The 13,177-nt window shown below is 45.2% G+C and overlaps 1 protein-coding gene across 1 annotated transcript in view; it reads left to right on the forward strand.

Moving 5' to 3' along the window:
• The first annotated feature begins 996 nt into the window (after window positions 1–996).
• The window catches only part of RPRD1A (regulation of nuclear pre-mRNA domain containing 1A), a 103,819-nt gene continuing 91,638 nt past the window's right edge, over window positions 997–13,177 (forward strand). The window contains exon 1 of the mRNA XM_083377163.1: window positions 997–1,183. Coding sequence (XP_083233289.1) covers window positions 1,033–1,183 — 151 coding nt within the window. The 5' untranslated portion in view covers window positions 997–1,032. The remainder of the gene's footprint in view (window positions 1,184–13,177) is intronic.

Raw genomic sequence — 13,177 nt, forward strand, 5'->3', positions numbered from 1 at the left:
AAAGTATTAATACTGCTTTATAAAACCCTAGTAAGACCACTCCTGAAATACTGCAGCCAGTTTTGGTCACCATATAACAAAAAAAGATGTTTAAAGTTTGGAAAAAAATTCAGAGAAGAGCCACTAAGATGATCAAAGACCTGGAGACTAAAACATACGAAGAACGAGTGTAGGAGTTGGGTCTGGCTAGTCCAGGGGTAAGCAACCTTGGCTCTTTTATGACTCATGGACTTCAACTCCCAGAATTCCTGAGACAGCTAAGTCCACGAGTCATAAAAGAGCCAAGGTTGTCTACCCCTGGGCTAGTCTAAAGAAAAGAAGAAATAAGGGAGATGTGATAGCAGTATTCAATACTTGAGGGGCTGCCATAAAGAAGAGGTGCTCACATTATTCACCAAAGCACCAGAGGGCAGGACAAGAAACAATGGTTGGAAACTGAACAAAGACAGAAGCAATCTAGAATTAAGGAGAAACTTCCTGACAGTGAGGACAATTAACCAGTGGAATAGCTTGCCTCCAGAAATCGTGGGTGCTCCATCACTGGAGATTTTTAAGAAGAGGCTAGACAGTCACTTGTCTGAGATGGTAGTTTCTCCTGCTTGAGCAATGGGGCTAGACTAGAAGACCCAAAAGGTCCCTTCCAGCTCTATTATATTAAAAAAAAAGTTAGTGCAGAATTCAAGATGATTTGTAATGTGCAGAAGGAACGCCAAGAAAAAAGCAGCTATAATGAGAAAATCGCTGCTTCAGGTGTGTGTTCTGATTCCTTTTGAAAGCTATGTTTATGTGCAATTCGGTTTACTATAGTTAAGAAAACTCAGACCATGCTCCCGTTTTTAGAACTGGAGTTTTTTATGGTATCTCTTATTTTTATAATTCTCTGTAGTACAGGTCTCGCTTAATGACGTCGCGTAAAAGGCGTGCCTCTGCGGCTCTACAGACTAGCCGCCATTTTGTTTGAGGTACGCGATCTGCTTATCGCAACGTTCGTTCACTTTAAGGTCCGAAACTGGGGGAAAGGATAGAACGGCAATGTCTGCTTTCTCAGAATCGGCGCTGGAGAGGAAATTGTCGGAGCTAAGCAATTCTCAGCAAAGTGTCCAGACACTGAGCCTATGGCTCATCCATCACCGAAAACATTCGCCGCTCATTGTCACCGTCTGGGAGCGCGAACTGCGCAAAGGTGAGGGACGAATGGGTGATCCAAGGGGAGTCGGCTGCCCGCGCCCCCTCTCTCACAGGTGGGCTGAGTTTTCCCTCTGCGGATAAAAGAATTATTGGTATTGTGCTCGTTTGGTCGATTTGAGTCCTCGAGGGCCGTCCGCCGCGGCCTAGTGATGACGCGGAGGGATCAGAGAAGACGTGGGAAGAGAATGGAAAGACTGTCAGAGTTGGCGCATCTTCTGGTCTGGGCCTTTCCCCCCCCCCCCCCAGGGATAGGGGGCGGGATGTCACAAGGCCATGAGGAAGAGGAGACGTAGTGGAGAAAGATTTTTCTTGCTCATGCCGGGAAGCCTTCCTAACAGCCTTATTAACAGTAGGATTTCCTTCTTTAGTCCCTGCTGCATTACAGTGATAACAGGCGCTGAAATTAAAACAGCAGATTGTATTGTTGAGTTTATAGAAATTTAGAATATGAAATATACATGCGCCTACAACCTGAGGCCACTTTATTATCAATCCATTAAAGGAAAATTTAGTTAATATTGCATAGGGTGCAGCGGGAAAAACTTGTTTTGGGAAAAGGTTCGTTTTTACATTCTGATAGGCTAAAGTTTATATTGCATTTGAGTCTGTTAATTATATGCTTAACATAAGCTGTTTATTCAACTGTTAGGCTTAAAGGTTTCTTCCATGTGATAGGACAGAAAAAGTTAGAGGAGTATATTACCTGACAACTTGGTAAGAAGTATAAATAGAACGTCATAGATAACGATAAATATTTTCAGATAAGAGTGGAGGCAGGTGCTTGCTGGTGATATTGATTCTTGCTTGTCTTAATAGAAGCAGCTGTATATTATTTCATTGAATATCTTATATCTTAATATAATAGAACATTGACAAGAATCTGATGAAATTGGGGACATGCATAGCAAGTTGAAACATAATGGATGCTTTTTACAAAATGTGATACAGTAATAGTAATGAAAATACTCTGTTGAGAAAAAAATACACCACCCTTTATACTCTGTTGAGAAAAAAATACACCACCCTTAATGTTCAGAGTGTTAAACATGTCATTGCCTTAATTATAACTATAGCCAATATCATAATACTATTCTCATGTTGCAAATGGAGAAATTGAAATGAGAGTGATAGCTCACTTAAAATTAAGTAAATCAGTTTTGCTCACCAAGCCAGATCAGCATTGATCTCAAGGATCAGAAGAGACAGGTTTAGCATCTTATTGCCAGGAAGTGAACATTATCCTATCATATATTTAATGTTATTGAATTGACTTTATTGGGGAAACAAGAAAACCCTTCTAATCTAAGCATTTTTTTATGTTATCTACTGATCTCTATTACTCTTGAATCCAGCAGGATTTTGATAGCACATTTAAAAACTAGAACATCACAGTTTACGTTATCTGATAGCAGATAATGTAGACTCATTTTTTCTCATAAATTGGAAAATCTGAAGGCATTGCATTCCAAAGTAATATTTTCACTGAAACATTCAATACTGCTGATCAGTTGCATAATTTGTAAGTAATCCAGTATAAAATAAAAATTGAAATGTTAAATTTTATTTAGATCAATTCAATTAGATGAAGGCATTTTGTAGATAAGTACTATAAGAAAGCCCATATATGTAGAATTATTTTAAATCAGAAGGTGGAATCTGCAATTTCTAGTATGCAAATACTAGTTGTATAAAATAGCTACTTCTATAGCTTGAGTGTGTGTGTGTGTGTGTGTGTGTGTGTAGGTAATCCTTAATTTATGACTAGGATTTCTATTGCTAAGTGAGACCGTTAATAAGCTTTGCCCCATTTTACAATCTTTCTTGCCACAGCTCTTAAGTGAATCATTACAGTGGTTAAGTTAGTAATATGGTTGTTAAGTGTCTGGCTTCCCTATTGCCTTTGCTTGTCATAAGATCGCAAAAGATGATCACATGACCCCAGGATGCTACAACCATCGTAAATATGAACCAGTTGCCAAGTATCTGAATTTTGATCACATAAACATGGGAATTCTACAATGGTCACAAGTATGAAAGTGGTCATGTCACTTTTTTCAGTTACAACTTTGGTCACTAAACAAACTCTTATAAGTTGACTACATGTATGTACATGTGTGTGTGCATCCATGCATGTATGCATGCATATATGGAGTACCTCAAGATTCTGCTGTTGAGTACCTCAAGTACTTTTTAACATCCTCATAAATTCTTTATATGAAGGGATTGTAGGGGTACTCATATTTGCAGATGGGGAGAATTTTTAACATTTTGGGTGATAGACTCAAAATTCAGAAGGATCTTGATAGTTGAGCATTGGTCCGTATCCAACAAGATGCAGTTCCGTGGAGCAAAAAACAAGGTCCTGCACAGGCAGGAAAATATAAATGCATGGGTGCAGAATAGACAATACCTGGTTCAACAGTAGTAATTTTGAGAGAGATCTAGGGACCATAAGCTAGCAGTGTATTACATTTGTCAAAGCCAACACAATTCTAGGCTGCATCAATAGAGGGATAGCATCAAGATCACAAGAAGTGATAGTACTGCTCTATATTGTGTTAGTAGACCACAATTGGAATACTGAGTCAAGTTCTGATCACCATACAAAAAAGATGTTGAGGTCCTAGAAAAAGAACAGAGAGCAGCAAATATATTATAAGTGGTTTGGAGACTAAACCATTGGAGGAATGACTAAGGGAACCTGGATGTGTTTAGCTTAACAGAGAGAAGGATTAGGCATGTTCCAATACTTTAAAGGCAGTCCCAGAGAAGAGGTGATTGATTTATTCTTTAAAGCACCTGAGGCCAGGACAAGAAGGAATTGGGTGGAAGATTATAAGAGGGACACCCATCCTGAAACTAAGAAATTTCTTAACAGTGAGGAATCCAATCAAAGAAATAACTTTCCTTCCAGAGTTGTGGATGTTCCATTCCTGGAGATTTTCAAGAAGAGATGGATTTCTCCAGAAAGGAATAAAGTTTTTTGCTTTGAGAAGGGGATTGGACAAGAAAACCTCCAAGGTCTATTCCAGTTCTGTGTTTCTATTTCTGTTTCTAAAATTGAATCTCATTCAGTTCACAAACAATTCAGTTGATACTGATATAATTGGTAAGAAGCAGACTTGTATACTTAATGCAATATGTCTAGCTCAGTACACATATATCTATGTTTATTAAGGTAAAGTTCCAAATCTTCTTTAGTTTATTCTCTAAGAATTGAATAAACCTGTAGAGGCTTTATACAGCACAGAAGAACTAACCTTTGCTTATATATTTTAATATCAGAGACAATCAAGTGACCATTGTTTCATTAAAAAATAGCTCCTGTAGTTTTAGTAATATTGGCCTCCTGCTGTATATCCTGGGATAATCTTGGAAAATATATTGAAATAAGAAATATTATGTTCAACTACATTAAAAATTAACTAGTAATATGTAAGAGAAATCAATATTTTAATGCAACATAAATAGCACTAAATTATTCTAACATTAAGGACTATTTATTTATTTATTTATTTATTTATGGGATTTATATCCCGCCCTATCTCCCGAGGGACTCAGGGCGGCTAACAACAAAACTTAAAGGTCTCTGTGCAGTAAATTAAAAATAAAAATTTGAAATAAATTAAAATAAAGAGTAGAGTTAGAATTGTAAACATAATTAAAATCCCTGTCAGTCTAGGTCAGCCAGGTGGAAAAGGAGTGTTTTGAGGCCGCGGCGAAAGGACTGGAGATCTTGGGCCATCCGAAGCTCAGGGGGGAGCTGATTCCACAGGGCTGGCGCTCCCACAGAGAAGGCTCTTCCCCTGGGGGTCGCAAGCCGATATTGTCTAGCCGACGGTACCCTGAGGAGGCCTTCTCTCTGTGAGCGTACTGGGTGATGGGAATTCGTTCCCGGCAGCAGATGGTCCTGCAAGTATCCCGGGCCTAAGCCATCTAGGGCTTTAAAGGTAAGAACCAGCATCTTAAATCTCACCCGGAGGGCAACCAGTAGCCAATGCAGCTCATGCAGGAGGGGTGTAATATGGGAGTATCGGGGTGCTCCCATCACTACCCGTGCAGCTGCACTCTGCACCAGTTGAAGCCTCCGGGTGGTCTTCAAGGGCAGCCCCATGTAGAGAGCATTACAGTAGTCTATACGGGAGGTAACGAGTGCATGGGTGACTGTACGTAGGGCATCTCGGTCCAGAAAGGGGCGCAACTGGTGTACCAGGCGAATCTGGGCAAATGCCTCCCTAGCCACGACTCCAATATGATCTTCAAAACTGAGTCGTGAATCCAGGAGGACGCCCAGGTTGTGTGCTCTATCAATGGGAGGTAATATCTCTCCTCCTATAATCAAAGATGGAACCTGTTGGACTAAACGAGATGTCGGTACGTAAAGCCACTCAGTTTTGGCTGGGTTGAGCCGGAGCCTGTTCTTTCCCATCCAAATCTGTACCGCTTCCAGGCAACGGAACATCACATCGAGGGCATCACTGGGTTGGTTTGGGGTGGAGATGAACAACTGGGTATCATCCGCATATTGGTGATACCTCACCCCAAAACCACGAATGATTTCACCCAGCAGCTTCATATAGATGTTGAACAGGAGGGGCGAGAGCACCGATCCCTGAGGCACCCCACAACTAAGGGGCCTAGGGGTTGATCTCTGCCCCCCTGCCAACACCGTCTGCGAACGGCCCGAGAGGTAGGAGGAGAACCATCGTAGAACGGTGCCTCTCACTCCCAACCCCTCAAGACGACGCAGCAAGATACCATGGTCGATGGTATCAAAATCCGCTGAGAGATCTAATAAGATCAGGATAGAGGAGTAACCCCTATCTCGGACCCACCAGAGATCATTCACCAGCGCGACCAATGCCGCCTCTGTGCTATATCCGGGCCTGATAGATGGAGTCCTGAGTTTATATTCAATTAACCTGAGAGACAGAAAACAAAACATGATGAAGTGCCTTTTGATATTGCCTTAAAAAGAAAAGATGAGGATAAAAGGACAGCAGTTAGAAATTGTGACTTGCTGTGATGCCAGCCAGACATGAAATACACAGGGAGGGGAGTTGTCCAGAGGGGGAAAGTCAGGAATCAGAGAGCATTCTTAGTGCTGACCTGGGAAACGAGAAGAGGGGCCTGGGAGCATGAGGCAACCAGCCACCAAAGCAGCACCAAAAGCCACAAATTCTAAATTTTATTGGACATTTGGGAAATCAACCAAGGGAAGATGACTTGGGAAAGGTAGGAGAAAACTTGGGGCATCCTGCGTAGGAATCCTCAGATCTAGCTTTATTATGCTATAGCTGATTGGCATCAATAAACATATACCTTTCACTACAAATGGAATTGAGGGTCTTTCGTTATTAGATGACCGAATCAGGACAGATCTAACTTTAAGCTAGATCTGCAATAAAGATCCATCCAGAGGACAACCCCTACTATGAGGATTGGCCAAAAGATGGTGTCTCAAGAAATAGAGCAGGAGGAGCTGGAGAAGTGGAATTGGTAGTTTCGAAACTAGGTAGCAATGAAAAGAACCCTGGTCAGAGAGAAGATGCAGAAGCCTCGCTAGAGCTGGGCACCTGATCCAGAGTCCAGTGGTCGACTGGGATGGGGAGGATGGAGGAATGGGAGAAATCCCCTCCTGGGGTGACTCTTGGCCAAGAGGGCCGGTCCCAATGCCAGTGCCCAGCATCAAATGAGCTGGACCTCCACTCTGGATACTAGAACAGGTGATCAATATCCTGAAGGACACCTTTAAAAAGTTGAGCCCAGAGGTTCAAATGGGGTCAGATCCACCAGACTGGGGTGACAGCAGCCCAAACTACTGCTGCTGGACCTGCCCCAATGCCACTACCAGCTTAAGCCACGTTCGCAAGGAGAAGGCACTGATACCCACTGGGAGTGAGATTCAACAAGGATGCCAGGTAATTGACATTATTCCTCACCCATGTGTGGAGCTATATGGAGGAATATTGGGCATACCTCCCAACTGATCCAGCCAGTTGTCCTGTATTACCATGGCCATAGAGGGAGAAACTGCAGAGTGGTTGGTGGCTCTTCATGATGATGTGGTGGAACTATACCACTTTGACTGCTTCATGTATGCCTTAAGGAAGAGGTTCAATGACCCTCTTGCAGAGTGGAAAGGGCCAGATCAAAGAGCAACAGTGGAGGAGATAATAATTTGTTGGTAAGTCATCCCGTTCAAACCAATAATTGTCGCAATAAAATTAATGGTGGTTTCTTCAGAGTGCAGGGGTGTATTGCAGCCCTATTGGACTCAGGATGCGCCAGATGCCTTGTCAGTCCCAGCGTGATGGAGAAATTTGGGATGCACTTCAGAGAGTTGCAATAACTTTTTCCCAGTTGGATGGCTTGTTAGCGGGTGGAGGTGTCACCAAGCCGGTAAGGATGAGGACGGTACCCAACAAGGAGGTTATCAATTTCATCATGGGCCCTGGCATGGACAGGCCTATGATACTAGGGCTAGCCTGGCTAGAGAACTGGAACCCCTCAATAAACTGGAGAAAGAAAATCCAGTGAAAACAAATGGGGGGAGAGAAGCAGCAGAAACAGTGATACATTGCCACTCACTGCCTATTAAGAAAATGAAAGCGGAGAGTTCAGTGGCAGCTTACAAAAGGGAAAACTTCGTTTCCCTGATCCCAAGAAAATTTTTTGGACTTGGCAGAAGTGTGTAGCTAGCAAAAATCAAATATCCCCCCCCCCTGGAATGCAGACTGCAGTCTTGAAATTTTACCAGGGACCCAGCTATCTAAACCTAAACTATGTTCTATTGCCCTGAGGGAACTAGAGAAACTCAGAAAGTTTATTGACAAAAACCTAGCCCAAGGATTCATCCAACCAGCAAAATCATGCATGGCAGTCCCTGGGGAAAAAAGGAAGCGTTCTTCGACTACAGGGGACTTAAATGTGATCTGTGTCGAAAACATATCCCTTCCCACTAATGACGGACATGTTAAGCCATTTGGCGAAAGGAAGAGTCTTCACCAAGCTTGACTTGAGGGAAGCCTACTATTGGGTCCAAATCAAAGAGGGAGATGAATGGAAGACCGCGTTCAACTGGTGTTTCCAGTTCTGGGTGCTCTCTTTTGGACTGAAAGGAGCCCCAGCTGTGTTTATGCAACTGATTAACGAGATCTTGCACTGAGCACCTGTACAAAGGGGTCCTTGTTTACCTGGATGACATTCAATCTATATGGAGACTGTGGAAGAACATGTGAGACTCATCAGGGTAGTGCTGGGAAAACTGCACTGCTCAACTTTATGCCAAACTATCCAAATATGAATTCCATAAATGTAAAACAGACTATCTAGGCTATTACATCTCATATAAGGGAGTAGAAATGGACCTGGGAAAGTTGCGGGTGGTGTTGAAGAGGGAAGCCCCTTGTACACGAAAACAACAAAGCTTCCTTGGTTTTGCGAACTTTTACAGACAATTTATCTCAGCATTTGCACAGATAGATCTGCCAATCACTAACCTGTTAAAAATCAAGAGAAAGTAAAACCTAAACTGAACCCACCCTTAAAATGGTCAATGAAGTGCTAGGCAGCCTTTGAAAGATTGAAATGATTATTTGCCGCTGAGCCAGTCCTTAAGCACCCAGACCCCAACTCCCTCTTGTACTACAGAGGAATCATAAAGTTCTGCAACCCTGCACTTGCACTTCTAAAAAACCTCTTCAGTGAGGAGCATAGATGGGTTATATGGGGAAAAGAAGCATATGCCTTGTGATGGGCATTCCTCACTTGGAGACACTTCCTGGAAGACAATAAAACCCTTTTTGAAGTATAGAAACCACAAAACCTAGAAGCCTCAAAATGCCACATAAACTCTCCCTAAAATAAGTGATATTTGTGCAATACTTTAATGATTCAATTTCACTTTTCCTGCCTGGTAGGAAGAACTTTCTAGCAGATGCCCTCTCCAGGCTTCCACAATACAATAATTCCAATGAGGAAGTCATATATTCTGTTGTTCATTCTACCTAGTTGACAGCTGTAGCAATCATCTGAGCACAGGCAAGAGCCAAACCAAACCTCAGTGACGACCTTACCCAGGCATTGAGATGCTCCCTGGCTCAAGACATTTGGTTTACCCACCACCAAGTGGATTGCACCCTACAAGGTGGTCTTACTTAGATAGGCTGCAAACTATGTTCCCAAGAGCCAACACACATTTGTCCTCCAGTGGAGCCATGGTTCTAAAACAGCCAAGTATTTCAGGTTCATCAAAACCCTACACTTAGTAAAATGCTAGTTCTGGTGGCCAGGCATGAAAAAGAACATTGAGTGTTATGTGGGCAGTTATCCCATATGCGCATCTGCAAAGGGGCATCCAGGTAACTATGGCAACCAGTAGCCAGTCCCAAGGCACCTGGAAGGAAGTTTCCATGGACTTCAACGTGGAATTGTCCAAAAGCATGGAGAATACAGTGATTTGGGTAGTCACTAACCTATTCTCTGAACAAGTGCATTTGCCCTCAAATCCTGTCTGCACACACTTTGGCAAAATTCTTTGTGTAGCAATCTATCAACTACATGAACCTCCCAGGCAGATCATATCAGACAGAGGGGTTCAATTCACTTTCCACATCTGTCAGGAGTTCCTCAAACTGCTGGGACCTCATAAGGCTCAGTTTTTCCCATCATCTGGAGACAAATGGAGGCTGTAAACACATGAATGGTGTCCTGGTACAATATTTTCACTGCTATATGTCAACCATCCAACTGGCTAAAACCAGCAAAGGAAACTGCTGGGACGTCTTTTTACCAAGAGCATAATTTACTGAAGATTCCATATGAGTACAAAAGTAGAAAAGCCAATTCTAACGCATGCAAACAGCATTGAAAAAACTTTCCCCTAGTTCCCCCATTATCCATTAGTCTAGCCAATCAGTACACTTATTTTATTTGGGAACAGTCTCCGCCTTGGACTTTCCCAGCCAATGACTTTGGATGTTGGATTTGTCTCAGGCTTCAAGTCGGCACACTTGCATTCCTTTGGCCTCCCCAATACCTCCATCTGCATTCTAATGCCTTCTCTCCTCCTGCTGCTGCTGTCTGGTTGCGAGCGGGAGTTTCGTGGTGAGCCAACCATGACACTCAGAAAGATTAATTCTATAAGAAAACAAACACATTATTACATCACAGTTTCTTGATACCATTAAGCATTGTGGTCGGTCCAGGTATCTGCCGTTGAACCTATGGGTGAATCTAGGGACATGAACATTCATTGCCACCAGCCATTCTGCCTCTGCTAAAGGAAACCTATTCCACAAAACTAAATACTGTAGCTTCCCCCTGTAGAGTCAAGAGTCAAGGATCTTCTTGACCTCCGAATGTTTTTTCCCTTTCTACCCATATAGGGGAGTGGGGTGGCTTAGTAGCAGGTCTCAGCGATGAATTACAGAAGGGCCTTAATAAACCAGTGAAACACTGGGTGGATGTGCCTTAGATTTTTGGGCAATTCCAGTTCCACTGTCTCCGGATGATAGTGAAAGGGCCCATGTATTTAGGGCCTAATTTCTTGGAGGGCTGTCTCAATTGCAAGAACTTTATGGACAGATATATTTTGTTCCTATCTTAAACTCCTTTTGGGATGCTTTCTCTGTCAGCCTGCCTCTTCTGTGCTTCCCTCACGGCTTCTAGTGCTTTGTGTACTATCGGCCAAATGGCTTTCACAGTACTGATCCATTCAGCTAGCGACGTCGTTGAAGGGGTCTTCTGAGGGAGTTCTGGTATAGGCACGAATTCTGCACTGGTGGCTACTCGAAGGGGGGTGAATCTGAGACTACTTAGCACAGAGTTATTGTATGCCACATCCCTGAAGGGTAAAACCTCATCCCAATTATCTTGCTGGTAATTCACATAGTATTAAAGCTACTGCTCTGTGACTGCATTCGTACATTCACAGGTTCCATTTTTTTGAGGATGATGGATGGAGCTAAGTCCCTAGGACACAGGTCGGCAACCTGCGGCTCCGGAGCCGCATGCGGCTCTTTGAGCCGTCTCTTGCGGCTCCCAGCCGCCCGGTGCGCGCGCACCTCTTCCAACGGGCAGTGGTGCGCGCGCACCTCTCCAAATGGAGAGTGGCACCGCCCGTTTGGAGAGGTGCACACGCACCTCCCCGAATGGGTGGAGGTGCGCGCGCACCTCCCCAAACCTTTGGAGAGGTGCGCGTGTACCTCCGCGCGAACGGGCAGTGGTGCCGCTCTTTCAGGAAGCTGCCGCGGCCCGTCTGTGAAGCTGCCGAAAGCGGCAGCTTAGCAGACGGGCCGCGGCAGCTTCCTCAAAGAGCGGCGCCCCTGCCCATTCCGAGAGGTGCGCGCGCACCTCTCCGAACGACCGGAGTTGCGCGCGCACCTCCCCAAACCTTTGGGGAGGTGCGCGCGTACCTCCGCGCGAAGGGGCAGCGGTGCCGCTCTTTGAGGAAGCTGCCGCGGCCCGTCTGTGAAGCTGCCGAAAGCGGCAGCTTAGCAGACGGGCCGCGGCAGCTTCTTCAAAGAGCGGCGCCCCTGCCCATTCCGAGAGGTGCGCGCGCACCTCTCCGAACGACCGGAGTCGCGCGCGCACCTCCCCAAACCTTTGGGGAGGTGCGCGCGCAACTCCGGTCGTTCGGAGAGGTGCGCGCGCACCTCTCGGAATGGGCAGGGGCACCTCTCTTTTTGAGGAAGCTGAGACGGGCCGCGGCAGCTTCCTCAAAGAGCGGCACCGCTGCCCATTCGCGCGGAGGTACGCGCGCACCTCCGGTCGTTCGGAGAGGTGCGCGCGCACCTCTCGGAATGGGCAGGGGTGCCGCTCTTTGAGGAAGCTGCCACGGCCCGTCTGCAAAGCTGCCGAAAGCGGCAGCTTTGCAGACGGGCCGTCGCCGTCGGGCAACCGGGAACCGGTTCCATCTCATTTTTAAAAAAATGGCAGCCGCGTGCGTCCGCGCATGCACAAAAAACCTTTTTGCGCATGCGCGTGCATGGACACACGCACGCGGCTCCCTCTTTTTTTAATTTGTGATGGAACCGGTTCCCAGTGGCTCTTTTTCTTTTTTAGGTTGCCGACCCCTGCCCTAGGAGGAGCCTAGCAGGCTTAGGAATTCACATCGAAACTTTGAGGTGAATTGCACTCCTCAATCTGAAATTATACAGCTGGGGATGCCCTGCAACCAGTATACATGCTGAACAAAGAGCTTGGCTGGCATTCTTCCTGTATCAGGTCAAGCCCCTGGGGTGGAATCCCAGCTGTTGCCAGTGTTACCAGCTGAAGAGGAGGGGTGGCAAGATCTGTCACTGCTCTCTGCGCTGAAACTGTGGCTGGGGGGGCCCTTTTTCACTAGCTGAAGAGGAGAAGTAGCCAGGCTTTCCAGTGATTTATCTTTATCTTTATTAGACTTATATACCGCCCTTCTCCCGTAGGACTCAGGGCGGTTCACAAGGTTTTATTAAAATAACAATACAACAATTACAAAAATTAAAAACAGTTAAAATAATTATATTTAAACCTTGAATAAATATAGAACCCCAATTGAAATCCAATTTAAAACCCCAATTAATACTCTCAGTCCAGGCCAGAAAGCTCAAAGAGCCAAGTCTTCAGGTCCCGGCGGAATGAGCGAAGGTCAGGGGCAGTCCTAAGCTCTACGGGCAGCTGGTTCCAAAGGGCAGGCGCACCCACAGAGAAGGCCCTCCCCCTGGGTGTTATCCACCGGCAATCTTTTACTAGTGGTACCCTGAGAAGACCCTCCCTGTGGGAGTGCACAGGACGAAGGGAGCTTGATGCCGGCAGCAGGTGTTCCCTCACATATCCCACACCTAAGCCATTTAGGGCTTTATAGGTCATCACCAGCACCTTGAATCTCACCCGGAGGGCAACCAGAAGTCAATGCAGCTCGCGGAGCAGAGGTGTTACATGGGAGTATCGGGAAACCCCCATCACAACCCGCGCAGCCTCATTCTGCACCAGCTGAAGCCTCTGA

This window comes from Vipera ursinii (genome assembly GCF_947247035.1).
Source record: "Vipera ursinii genome assembly, chromosome: Z".
Classification (NCBI taxonomy): Eukaryota; Metazoa; Chordata; class Lepidosauria; order Squamata; family Viperidae; genus Vipera; species Vipera ursinii.